General features: G+C 40.2%; 3 protein-coding genes across 8 annotated transcripts; 1 reads left to right on the top strand and 2 right to left on the bottom strand.

The window, feature by feature from the left end:
• Positions 1 to 28: 28 nt before the first annotated feature.
• LOC131316398 (uncharacterized) lies at positions 29 to 3,386 on the top strand. Of its 4 annotated transcripts, none has more exons than XM_058345746.1 (6): positions 29 to 215; positions 433 to 574; positions 1,609 to 1,693; positions 1,789 to 1,913; positions 1,999 to 2,184; positions 2,663 to 3,386. In XM_058345746.1, exons 3-6 carry the CDS (start codon positions 1,612 to 1,614, stop codon positions 3,023 to 3,025), a joined length of 756 nt encoding a protein of 251 aa, XP_058201729.1. In that variant the 5' UTR covers positions 29 to 215; positions 433 to 574; positions 1,609 to 1,611; the 3' UTR covers positions 3,026 to 3,386. The 4 variants fall into 4 exon arrangements, with proteins under 4 accessions (XP_058201729.1, XP_058201730.1, XP_058201731.1 ...); XM_058345747.1 differs by having other exon boundaries at positions 41 to 215; positions 347 to 574; XM_058345748.1 differs by having other exon boundaries at positions 41 to 215; positions 347 to 574; positions 1,546 to 1,693.
• Positions 3,387 to 3,981: 595 nt separating this feature from the next.
• On the bottom strand, positions 3,982 to 6,873 carry LOC131316395 (dihydrolipoyl dehydrogenase 2, mitochondrial-like). The gene is made up of 2 exons (XM_058345743.1): positions 6,411 to 6,873; positions 3,982 to 5,388 (listed from the first exon to the last, which is right to left on the bottom strand). The coding sequence occupies exons 1-2, from the start codon at positions 6,705 to 6,707 to the stop codon at positions 4,138 to 4,140; spliced, it is 1,548 nt and encodes a 515-aa protein (XP_058201726.1). The 5' UTR covers positions 6,708 to 6,873; the 3' UTR covers positions 3,982 to 4,137.
• A 2,213-nt stretch (positions 6,874 to 9,086) lies between these two features.
• Positions 9,087 to 12,953, bottom strand: LOC131316394 (zinc finger BED domain-containing protein RICESLEEPER 1-like). 3 transcript variants are annotated; one of them, XM_058345740.1, is made up of 3 exons: positions 12,690 to 12,953; positions 9,953 to 11,646; positions 9,087 to 9,404 (listed from the first exon to the last, which is right to left on the bottom strand). In XM_058345740.1, the coding sequence occupies exon 2, from the start codon at positions 11,642 to 11,644 to the stop codon at positions 9,983 to 9,985; it is 1,662 nt and encodes a 553-aa protein (XP_058201723.1). In that variant the 5' UTR covers positions 11,645 to 11,646; positions 12,690 to 12,953; the 3' UTR covers positions 9,087 to 9,404; positions 9,953 to 9,982. The 3 variants fall into 3 exon arrangements, with proteins under 3 accessions (XP_058201723.1, XP_058201725.1, XP_058201724.1); XM_058345742.1 differs by having other exon boundaries at positions 9,973 to 11,646; XM_058345741.1 differs by lacking the exon at positions 12,690 to 12,953 and having other exon boundaries at positions 9,953 to 12,682.

Below are 12,953 nucleotides of genomic sequence, written 5' to 3'. Positions count from 1 at the left end.
GTAAAAGGAGGAGGAACTAGTAGTAGTAGTTCTAGTTCGTTCAGAGCTGGAAGGGGAACAGACAAGGAAGTCCCATTGAGGGTTGAGGTTTGTGGGAAAAAGAACTCCTTCCTTCCTTCCTTCTCCTCCAGAAGTAGAGCTCGTATTTATAGCGACTTCGTAGTTGATTAATGAATGTCGTTCTGACTTCTGCGACCAACGGATTCAACGCCTCGGTATACTTTTATCGTCTCGATTGTCAACTTGTCCATAAGATCGGCGATCGATTCTTCCTTTCCACTTTGTTTTGTGTATTCCACTTTTGCTTTTTATCAATCCTCCATTAAGCTTTTGTTTTGTGCTTCAGTTCTTCTATTTCCCTAGATTCTACGTTTCCGCGATGTTGTCGACATTCATTTGGTAAATTGGGGCTTTCTATGTTATACACCTCAGGTTCTTTAAGTTGGAAATCATAGGCTTTGTTTGAGCTGAATACAAGTACACGGAGGGAGTAATTTGTGACTCGGATCAATTTCTAGGGTTTTCTACGAAATTCGATCAGAATCAGAGCCAGCCCAATATATAAAATCGACAGGTACCTTTCTTTCTGCATATTATATTTCTCTCTCTCTGTTTGTGTGTTTTTTTTTTTCAAACGGGTAATTCAGATGCTTAAAGCCTTAAACATGATAGTAAATGATCACTCCTTCAGGGATAAGAAAATGTCGTGAATCCCATTCAACGCAGAGATATAGGAGTAATATAAATTTAGGGGGGGCCCTTCTTTTGAGCATTTATTTCTTTTTTTCATTTTTCATTTAGGGAAGTGTTTCTACTTTCTGTTCTCTTTTGTTTCAATTCTGCATTTTTTGCTGCCAAACGAAGGTCGAAGGACCATTCGATTCATCAAGGGGCATAGATTTGGGGCCATTTGTTCGGTCAATCACCAAAGGTGGATTTAGCTGAACTTGTTTACTTGGGGGGGGGGGGGGGTGTTGGGGTGTGTGGGGTCGAACTTGCATGCCTTCGATAGGGTTGAACTTGCATGCCTTCGATAATTTAGATTTTTGTAGGTGCGTTGAATTGGGAGCGATTCAGCTCATAACTTCATAAGTGTTGGTTTTGCATGTATTTAGGCCTGTTAAATGAACCAATCTGCTTCAGCTCAATTGTGTTCGTCTCATGATAAGCTCATTCGAGATCAGCCTGTTACGTAACAAACCATGATTGAGCAGCAAGTTACTTGGCCTAATAAAAAGCTCGTCTGAGCTTGGTCAGATTGCAATGCTTGTCTTTCGGGAGTCATTCTTTTATTTTCTCGTGGGTGTCCGTTACTTCACCAGTGAAGCTTCCCTTATTTTTTCCTCAGTAGATCCAATCCAACCTACCCCTCCCAAGACACCCATTGATGGGTACTAACTAGGCATAGTTTTAGATTATGCCTTACTCCACTTATTTGCACTGTGGTCTTGTTCTTGTTTCAGTTGTAATAATCAAATTTGTTCTCAGTTTTGGTAAACCTTTGCGTCATCACTAACCATATATGCCATGGCTTGCCTTTAGTAGATCTGTTGTCCATTGTTGGTTGGTTCCGTTTCCTTATGTGTCTGGTTGAGAAATTTGGTTAAGGTGATGGAAAAAGAAAAGATGGGGATCCAAGCAGATTCTGCCCATGAAGGTGCTCCTGCTTCAAGCTTAGAGCCAGCAGAAGTTGGTAAGATAATGGAAGCTTCTTCAGTACTTTTGTGCTTAAGTAGAGTTATATAAAAATTTGATGAGGGGCTAATATGTTACTTTCGATGGTGCCAGAGAGGAAAGCTCGGGTGGATGCTGTATGGGAGCAAATGAGTAAAGGGGTATCTGTTAAGATACTGAAATCTGTCTCTGTCAAGTGTAGTTCAACTGTTAATAAACCTACACAGAAGAGTTCCACGGTGAGATTCCCTGATTATTCTGTTCAAAAACAATATTTAAGGCTTTTACTGTCCGCTGGATTATATTCTTACATTGATGTTTCAGAGTTGGATGGCATATTTGGGACTGGCACCTAAGAAGGCAGCATCCCCTGTGCAAGAGAAGCAACCCACCCCTACTCCAGTTCATAATGGCAACAGTGATGAGGCCAAGAGACTTGCTGCTGCTGCCTTGTCAGCAGTCAAGGATGCAGCTGCTTCAGCTGCCACTTCAGGCAAGGGCAAAGTTGAGGTAAGCACACATGTTGCGCTTGTGCGGCTGTGCCTATTATCACTAGTCCCGTCTTTTGTCTTCATAAACTGGCCTTGACGCAAGTGCGCAATGTGTCTTCTTCTTGTTCTTTAGAAAATTGTGTCTGTCCCCATAAATAGGCATGTATCTAGTGGGTTCCTGCAAATGGACCATTTTTAGCGATTGATGCTAATATTAGTTTATTCCTGTTTTAACTAAATTGCTGTTGAATTAATATCCATGTGGGGAAATGGCCAAACTTAAACTGGTTGTGGCCTTTGTTTACCTCTCCACTAATCAGCTCTGGTTTTGAGGGGCCAACCGCCAACCCCTTGGGCCATAGTAAAGAACCTATAGCCTCATAATGAGGCCGCAGAAGATATGCTGCTGATCATAACTGTATTTAGCTTTGACACCTATGTGACTGCATTTAAGTGTGTAATTCAACCATTCTAGTGAAATCTTTTTCTTCTTTCAGATCACAGAGGTTCGAGACTTTGCTGGTCAAGATATTGAAGTAAAGAAACTGGTTGATGCCAATTCGAAGGAGGCTTCTGAAAAGAGCAGAGCCACTCCTTCTGCGGTCGATACAGTTCTTGAACAGATTAGGAAAAAGCAAAAGCTAAGTGTGCTGGACAAGACAAAGAAGGATTGGGGAGAGTTCAAAGAAGAAAACAAGGGACTGGAAGAGGAGTTGGATGCTTATAAGAAGAGCTCAAATCAGTATTTGGAAAAGGTTTCATTCTTGGAGCGAGCAGATTATAGGGAATTTGAGCGAGAGAGAGATGTCCGGCTTGCTGTGCAGGCCAAGAGGAAGCCTGATATGCGGGACGATCCTTGACTGCATGGTATGCTTCGATTACTTGCGCACACACCCGAGTAGTGGTCATTTCAGCATATTGAAAGGGGAAGAGGAGTGTGACTTTATCCATGCTTTTATGTGATCCGTTGCACAAGCTGTCCTACTAACCATTATTGGCAAATTTGGAGAAGAATGCATCATCTTTATCTTTAGCGAGCCTTATATTCACTCTTTTTGCCTTTTGGCGATTGATTTGGATCCAAAACTGGAAGGAGCTTCGCATGATGATGGGGTGGTTGGTGGTTCCTTTTCTCCCACTTCATATTGTCTGGCTATGTATGTCACAACATTAGCTTATTCCAGAATTTTTCCGCTCATTAATCCTCTAAGCTTTAGAATACGCATATTGTCATTGTGAGAGGGATTTTCCGCCAATCTAATAACAAGATGCTAGTGTAATGTGAGATCTGTGAATTTCTGAGAAGTTGTACAACGGAGCTCATCATTTAAAAGCATAATTTGACTTGAAGCTTTTTTCTGTTAATGAATACAAATATTCAAAACAACCACCTTCGGATAAAACCTAATCAGACTCCGCCAAGCATTGCGATGAAATAAGATTATCTATTCCAAAGTGGCCAAAGTTAAGAACCAGAAAACAGTCTTCCAGTCATACTTTTGCAGTACATAGGTCATACTTCTTGGTCAAATGGCAGCCAAAGTTGGGTGAGACAGGCATTCCATGAAACCGTACATCTGCAATTTAAGCTTTGATGCTGCTAGGAAGTATATCTTTGGTGCAAGCCAACACGGCCTTTCACAAATGATAACATCCCAATATAAGCATGGAAATTATGCCTTTCGGCCCACTTATTGAGGTGGATCAACAAATACCAAACTCAGTGCCTTACAAACTCAAGGCTGGCCTCACATTCTATTAACATCCACACACGAGTAAGAAAAGTATCCAAAGGAGAACTGTGGTTGCACGCGAGTTATGAAAGGATGTATAAGAATAGAAAACAAAAGCAAATTTCTGTTTGTAATCTGCTCGATAAGTGACAGGCGGAAATCAGAAAGCCTTTGGCAAGTCACTCCAAAACTCTCAAAGGACTCTTAGATCAAGAAAAAACGAAGATATATCACCTCTCCTATATGTGAATAGGCTTGTCATAAGTGGCCATGGCAGCCTCTTTCAGCGCCTCGCTCATTGTTGGATGGGCGTGGCACGTGCGTGCTATGTCCTCACTTGATGCTCCATAATGCAACGCAAGCACCGCCTCATGAATGAGCTCCCCGGCATTTGGTGACATTATATGGACTCCCAAAATCTTGTCAGTCTCTTTCTCAGCTATTATCTTTACGATTCCTTCAGCATCATCAATAGCCTTGGCCCTGCTATTTGCCATGAAAGGAAACTTCCCAACTCTGTAATCAACTCCGATGGCCTTCACCTGTTCCTCAGTCTTTCCCACAGATGCCACCTCTGGGTGTGTATAAACTACTCCAGGGACCAAATCATAGTCCACATGGCCTTCCTTGCCCGCTATAAATTCCACGCATGCAACTCCATCCTCTTCTGCCTTGTGGGCTAACATTGGCCCAGGAATAACATCTCCAATTGCATACACTCCTGAAACATTTGTTGCAAATCGTTCGTTAACAAAGATGCGACCAACCTTGTCAGTTTCCACTCCTATCTTGTCCAACCCGAGTCCAGCTGTAAATGGAACTCTCCCAGCAGAAACGAGAACAACATCAGCTTCGAGTGTGGTCTGCTCACCGCCAGCTGCTGGCTCAAGGGTCAACTTCACACCGTTTCCAAAAGAGTCTACTGATACCACCTTAGTTTTCAACATGAATTTCATCTTCTGCTTCTCAAGGGCGCGTTGAAATTGCTTGCGAACTTCACCATCCATTGTCGGAACGATGTCTGCTGCAAATTCAACGACTGTGACCTCAGAACCAAGACGGCCCCACACAGAGCCCATCTCAAGCCCTATGTAGCCAGCACCAATGACCACGAGTTTCTTTGGGATTTCTGAAAGAGCTAAAGCTCCCGTTGACGATACAATCCTCTTCTCATCAATTGTGATCCCTGGTAGAGACTTGACATCAGAGCCAGTGGCGACTATTATATTCTTGCCTTTGACAACAGTGTTCCCGCCTTCAACGGAATCAACAGATACTTCGGATGGGGAGATGAACTTGCCATAGCCTTTGACATAGTTGACTTTGTTCTTCTTGAAAAGACCTTCAATACCACGCGTCAGATTAGATACAGCTTTATCTTTTTGGGCCATCATGGAGGGTAGATCAACCTCAACAGAAGGAAACTTAACACCATGGCTGGCAAATGAGTGTGTGGCTTCATGGTACATGTGGGAGGAATGAAGAAGAGCCTACAGATGAAATAAGAAAGATGTGATAGATAACGAAATAACTTCCACAAAGACAAGTTTGTAATAGATATATACGTCTTTTTGGAAAAAAGAAATGAAAGGAGAAAGACACTACAAAAGCAGGCTAGCTACATCTGAATCTAATTTCACTATAAACCAGATGGCTATATCATGGATGAACAATTTTATAGTGAAATTAGATTCAGACGTAGTTCGTGATATCTGGTTTATGGATGAAGTAGGCTAGATCCCTTCGAATTTAATATTTTTCCTAGAAAAAAAAGAACAATTTTCTTACTCAGAAGACTGGTCATGCTAAGATAAGCACACTCAAGTGCAACATGAGCAAAATCCTTCAAGTTCAAAACACGGTTGTTTACCTTAATTGCAGTAAAAATTAAAAAAAAAAAAAAAAACAAACTTAGGATGAAGAAAAATCAAGTTTCAAAAACCTAGTAAACCAAAAACTATATGGTAACAAACAGCACTCATCGTCTAAAGCATCCCAAGAAAAACAATAGTAATTACAAGTTGAAATTTATCTTCATCAAGTACACTCCACAACAACCTAGTTAAATTTGAAGGGGCCGATCAATTTATCAAACGAGCACTTCTACATGCATATAAACTAATACACACCATACAACGATATCTGTTGGCAGGCTTGGCCTGGTGTATGTACTCTCGTATTCCGGATATAGTCGTGTGTTAAATCTCCATATCACCCATTTCCCCCAGGCAAGACTTTTTATTTCGCCGCCAAAACAAAAGAAACTACTAAACATACTTCCGGTTTAGGGCAGGAACTTGATAATTTTAACATGAAAAGTCTTGTTGGTAATATCTCTCACTAGATCTGACAATCAGTCAGCAGCTATGAATTAATCAAGCAAAAGACAGTAATGTAGTGAAAAACTAACCAAACCAACCCATATACGCACGCAACTCACGGATGAAGTAGTACAAGAGATACTAAATAATACTCCTACTAATGAGAACACCTAACCTAATAAATGGAATACCTTGGAAGGTATGCAACCGACGTTGAGGCATGTGCCACCGAGAGTACCGCGCTTCTCGATGCAAGTGGTCTTGAGACCCAGCTGAGCGGCCTTTATGGCCGCCACGTAGCCGCCGGGACCGCCGCCGATCACGACGACATCGTTATCGTCAGATCCCGACGAGGAGGAGGCGAAACCCCTGGAGGAGGTTAGAGAGAGGAGAGAGAACCTGAAGACATGAGGAGTGGAATTGGTGCAGAGATTCGTTGAGAGGAGGAGTGAGGCCTTTCGTCTGGTCAAGCTCCCCATTGCTGCCATTTTCTCCGCCCTCGTTTATTGATTTCCGAACCCCTCCCTCCTCTCCTTTATTTGGTTTGATTACAAATAACGACGGCGGCGAGTGCAATTTTCTTCTTTTCTTCGCCCTCTAACACTCGCTTCGTTGAAATGTAGGTCTCGCGATACATTTTTTGACAAGCATGACGCTAAATTATAATGGGATCTATATCATTTTAATTAATAGGAAGAAATGTAATATTCACCGGAGATACTAGGAATATATTAATTTGACACACCTCAATCACATCCCTCACATATATATGGGTCTCTAATGGGTCCCTAACATTTATTATGAAAATCTCACACATGTATGTGGGAGAGGTGTTATTGGAGTGTGACACATTGATATGTCTCTAACATTTCACAATATTCACCCTCTTAAGAGTGGATGGTGAACAAAACTCAACTTGACGGCGGCTTTCGGGAGGAAAAAAGGACAGTAATTCATGCCTTCTTTAGATGGAGATTTGAAAAATAAATTGTTCATTTCTAAATAGGGAATTGATTTTCACACCTTTTTTTAAATTTACACTTCATTTTTTGCATTTTAGCAAAAAAATATATACACTTTTAACACTAAAAAATAAAAAATAAATAAAAATAGTGTGTATATCAAAAAATCAATTGCGAAAATCAATTGCCTCTAAATTTACTGCTACTACTACTACTTATTTCTAGCCCATCCCTTTGTGTCAAACCACGTGGCAAAACTAGGTTCAATTCTTTTTCTTCTTTTTATTTTAAAAAAAACTGGGAAAACTAGGTTCAATTTAAATGAGTTTTCTTGTTTTAGCTGTGTCATCACATGGCGTGATGATGTGGTGGTACGGTTTTACTCTTGACCAAACATGTGTGCATCATTATGTCCCTGTGGTGACCCGTATAGGAAATAGATTTCTATGTTCGTTAGGTATAATAATGTTTGACTTCAGTTAAATATACATATAATAGTAGCTAAATATAGTTTTTATTAAAAAAAAAATAGCCTCATATATGTTTTTTGCTAGGGCATCTGAGCCGTATACATTATATTATATTGTGAACAAGATAGTAATAGGAGGAATCATCTATAACCCCATATGAAATCAAATAAAACCAGAAACAAAATAAGAATAGGAGAAGAGAGTAAGGATGGTGGCCCTCTTATCCCCATACTAGTGAAAGATGATGATGTCCTCACCTCACACACCTTACCATCCCGACGCTATTTGTTGGAATATTTGTTTTGCTTGGTGGAGGGCCTTCTTGACCCAACCTCCACTCAGATGGGATGAGATGAGATGAGGTTGATGCGAATGCGACCCCGGCCCCTTCAAGTTGGTTTGAAACTCGGGGAGTTTTGGAATGAGACTCTTGTTTCCTCGGAAACTTGCAACAACGTCCTTTCGTAGCACAACTTTTCAAAAAAAAACCCATCATGCCAAATACTCCATAGCTAGAGCAGAGAGGAGTGTGCAACATCTAGGCCATTACACCAGAGCATGCAATTTTGTTGAATACATGCATACATATGGATCACATCAAATGTACATGGTCACAAAAATCAATCACACAGCTCACATGAGAAGTAGAACAGATGAGCCAAAATCATTCACAATTTACTCAATTTACCATTAACAAAATCAGTACAACGTTTTACACAAAGCCACAATACATTATGTGCATGATATCATCCGGGCCCAACCTATTCTAACCCGACAAGCAGGGCCGAAGCACACCACATACAATTGCAGGGAGATTGTCATACGTATTCAATAATAACGATTCGTCCACCAGTTCTCTGCCACACTGCTGTGGGTCATCTTGATGCCTCAGTACTCGACAAACCGAGCCCTACAGCATCTTCATTACCCATAACATCCCCAATCCCATCACAAGCAACAATCACGAATTCATCAATCCTCAGTTAAAAGATTTTGTTTAATTTCCAACTTCGATATTAAAGGTGAGAAGACCCTGTAAGGGAATTTCATGTAGCCATCTCTGAGGCCACAGGTGACTGCCATATCGCCATTAAGGTACCCATTCTCTACGTAAGCACCTAGCTTTTCTACCCTTTGGTGCTCTGATGAATAACTAGGCCTGTGAAAAGAGCTTCCCTGTTGAAGTAAACTATACACATATCACAGCCACGAGCCATCAATATAACGACTTGCCAAAGGTCATGCACAAGCTTCATAGTAGCAGCAAGCACAAGCAGCTAAACAGGAGCTGTTCACTAGTGTAATACTACGTAATGCTGAACGTGAAACAATCCAGACCCTACCAGTTCGCATGGTTTGGTCTAGTTTCAAAACTGAATGGTGCCAATACCTATTGAGAAACCAATCTACTGGAATAGGATTCCAAAGCTGGAAATGTATTCAATTTTCCCTACTTGCATATAGGAAAATTGTAAGCTGACAATGTCAGACCAATATGGAAACCAAGCATGTCAAAAGAAGGTAGAGAGGGAGTCATGAGAAATAGTGAAATACATAAATAAGTCACGGTACAAAAGTTTCCCATAAATTCAGCTAAAAGAGAGGGAAAAAGGAGTTCAAAAACATCAGTTGAAGGATTCTTGACGTTTGATACTACCAACCATGTCCCTTTGCTCCACAAAATGGACTCTTTGTTTTAGCCAGAAGAGGTTGCATCACAGGCTTGATGATAGGAGAAACTCCAAAAAAGTACCTGTTCCAAACGTCAAGAATTTCACCATCCAGAAAGAAAAGAGAGATTAAACTAATATTGCAAATCGTAACCAGCATGATTGTATAATGCATTAGGTATAGCCAAAGGGAGTCAGACTAAACTGATTATCTTCCCTACAAGTTAGATGCGTGTTTGGAAAAGTGAAGTATATATGGTTGAGGAGCCACCGGCGTTTGAATTTGAAGCACCTTAATAAGAGCAATAGAGTAGAACAACTCGCATATCCATTTAGTGGAACAACAGTTCTAGATGAGTTCCAGATATCTAAGTTAATGCTTTGCTCAAGTACTTAAAGGAATTCATTCAAATTTAGATGAAAGAAATGATCAAATCATGATAAACTTATGTGCAAATGATCAGCTAAAAAGGATGAGTAAATCAAAGGTTGTTTCCCCTAGGAAACCCAGAATAGAAAAGGTAATGACCATTCTATACATGAAGAGAGCATGCTTGTCTTTTACATATGATGTGTCGTTGCTACTTGTAGAAATAAGAAGGAAAAACATCAAGAGGAACGGAATAAATACCTAACGAAACCAAATCAAACCTATCCCCAATTAGTGGTGCTTGGCGTGCTCAAACCAGCTTCTAGTACACATCAAGGCATTCATTAGTTCTGGACTCAAGGAAATGAGATCTCTATCAGGCTTCTTTATTATGGAGGAAAATGCTTCGTAGGAACTAGTTAGAGAAAATGGTATTGCCAAAAGATCACGAGCCATCTTGGACAGGATGGGATACTTGGGGCTTGCGGCTTTCCACCAATTCAGTAGTTTGAAATCCTTGCTCCAGGGCAATACAGGTTCCTCCAAATACAGCTCCAGCTCTGATTTTGGAGGCTGACTGTTAGACTGGATGAACTGGTTATACTCATCCAGACAATTAAACCCAAAACTAGGATTGTTGCGTCGTTCCACTTCTCTTGGAACCTTATCTTCCGAGTCAGAAGAGCTTGGATCAGAAGGTAAATCACTCCAAGCATTCTCCGTTTCTATAGTACGGGCTGCATAATCATCAAAGAGACTCTGAACTGCCTTCAAGACAGTGGCAACTTGTGAATCGCCACCACTACCTTCATATTTCATGGAGGAGAAATCGATATACATCATCTTGTATCGAGGATCCATCACAGTAGCAACAGCCAGTAGTAAAAATGTATCTTTCCAATACTCATCAAGCTTCTTTAACATTTTCCGAGCCATGGATTTCAGGAATCTGTCAGAACTAGTGGATTCTTTTCTTAAACTTACCCGCAATTCCCAGATATTATGAAGATAGATGCCAGCAGTTGGACATTTTGTATGAAACAACACCTCTGCTGCATTATATATGCTCCCTACAAGTTTACAAACACTCCTAACTTTCTTCCATTCTTTGGCAGGTGGTATGTCCACAGGAAAGCACCCATTTTCTACAGAATACTGCCCTTTAGACTCCAGCTCTATAGCCTCTTGTAGTTTGTCTAGTGTAATGTGCCATAGAGGAGGTGATTTCCAGCAGACCACTAAACAGCGAAGCTTCCAGATAAATGAATGTATCTCCTCAAAAGCATCCTCCACCATTAGGCGAAAAGTGTCAGCAAAACAATGCACAAGGAAAATCTCACCATTAAGTTGGAGCGATTTGTTCTCTTGAACTATGTTTTTAATGATTTCAGATGATTCATCATAACCTTCATGATTTACCACAGTGAGAGAGGCAATTTTGCTCAGTATGTCCATGTCAGACAGAGATTTCAGTATGGCTATTTCAGGAGGTTCATCAAGTGAGTACCAAACACGACTAAAATTAATGATCCAATTTTTATGTTTCCAGTTCCCATCTATAAAATGAGCTGTTAGGCATATATAATCATAGACATTTCTTCCATCATGCCTCAATGCATCTAAAGATAGGGTGATCTGCCCTTCAAAACTTCCCAAAACTTGCTTAATTTTTGCTTTTTCTTCCTCATAAATCCCCAAGCAATGGCGTTCAATATTAGGAAAAGAAATATGAAAGAGCGGATTAACTACTGCTAGGAAACTTTTGAAGTTACTGTTTACAAATGACTTGGGTGGCACTTTCTCAGCGCAAACAAGCATTCCAATAGCTCGGTAGGCCTTTTCTTTATCAAATACACGCCGATTACCATCATCGCCGTTCCAGCTTTCACGATCAGACTCAGAGGAGCTCAATCTAATAGCATCATTATTAAAAGTTCGGAGCTTCTTTCTCATATCTAGTTAAGAGAAACAGATAAAAGTGTAAGGCTTTTGACCCTTACTCGATACTCAAGGGTTTTGAAAAGCTTAGAGCACGCTAAGTTTCAATTTTAAGAGCTGAATTCCACCTCAAGGCAATGCACAATGATGACAAAAGATACAACAACGCAACACAGAAATGTTTTCGCATACTGGTCATCCTCCAGGAGCGTACTATTGTCAAGCCCAACAAAATTTGCAAAATAGAAATGATCTAAACCACTTTCCAAGGTTTAGGAAGGGCTTTCCAAAACTATACTGATGTGAAGATAAAGGGAAGAAAGACAAACCAAAACAAAGAACGCTATTTGTTTTGTTTTTGTTTTTTTTCTTTTCCTTACGTATTCTTGTTTTAAAAAATCCGCAAAGAGGCCGTTTCTTTTAACATCTAGAAAGAGAAAGATAACTTCAAAGGACTTTTTTTTTTTTTTTTAGTGAGCATGCTTTTCTTACAGTCAACATGCACGAAACATAGTTTATTTTAAGGAATCCAAAATGATATAGAGCATTGGTGTCGTGAGGAACAAAACGCCAAATATATATGACCACAATAATAACATGAATTTACTTTACATAGTGTTACGCAGTCACATATATAAAACCAAAAATGATACTAATGGATTATTAGTATGGAATTTTTGAGTTTTTTAAAATCTAGACCGTCCAAATACATCTGGACAGTCAGAATTACGTACACAACCAACACAACGGTTGTGCAAGTAGCATTTTTGCACAACAATCCAACCACAACCTCTCACATACATGTGGGCTCCACACACACTATTATACATGAGCTTTACATGTATGTAAGAGGTTATGTAAATTGTTGTGTTAGTAGCATTGTTGATATAAAACCCTAAAAGGAGACTTGGATAGAGAAACAAAAGTGGAATTGAAGAGTATAAATAAGAGCAGAAGAAAACTACTCCTATTCCAGTGCGATTACAAGTTGGAATCATCATATCGATACAAATTAATATCGATTTCACAGAATAGAAAATGGATATAAAGCGAAATTAACCTGGTTTGGGTTGCTCTGGAATTGGATTAGTAGTATTATCGGTGGGTGTTGTTGGAAGCCCAAACCAAAATGAGTTCCGTCGACGCAATCGGAGAAACACACACGCCACAGTCCCCACACCGCACTAGGTTTATGGACTACTTAACTGGAGTATTATATTCGAGTACCTGTCTTGTGCGCGGGAAAAAATTTAGGGCTCAAATTAGAGGTCACTGCACTTCATGCCAATAGTACATGAGAGAGTCTTCCGTCTTGATCCAAATT

Source organism: Rhododendron vialii, chromosome 2a (genome assembly GCF_030253575.1).
Source record: "Rhododendron vialii isolate Sample 1 chromosome 2a, ASM3025357v1".
In the NCBI taxonomy this organism is placed as follows: domain Eukaryota; kingdom Viridiplantae; phylum Streptophyta; class Magnoliopsida; order Ericales; family Ericaceae; genus Rhododendron; species Rhododendron vialii.
This window is presented reverse-complemented; position numbering and strand designations above follow the sequence as displayed.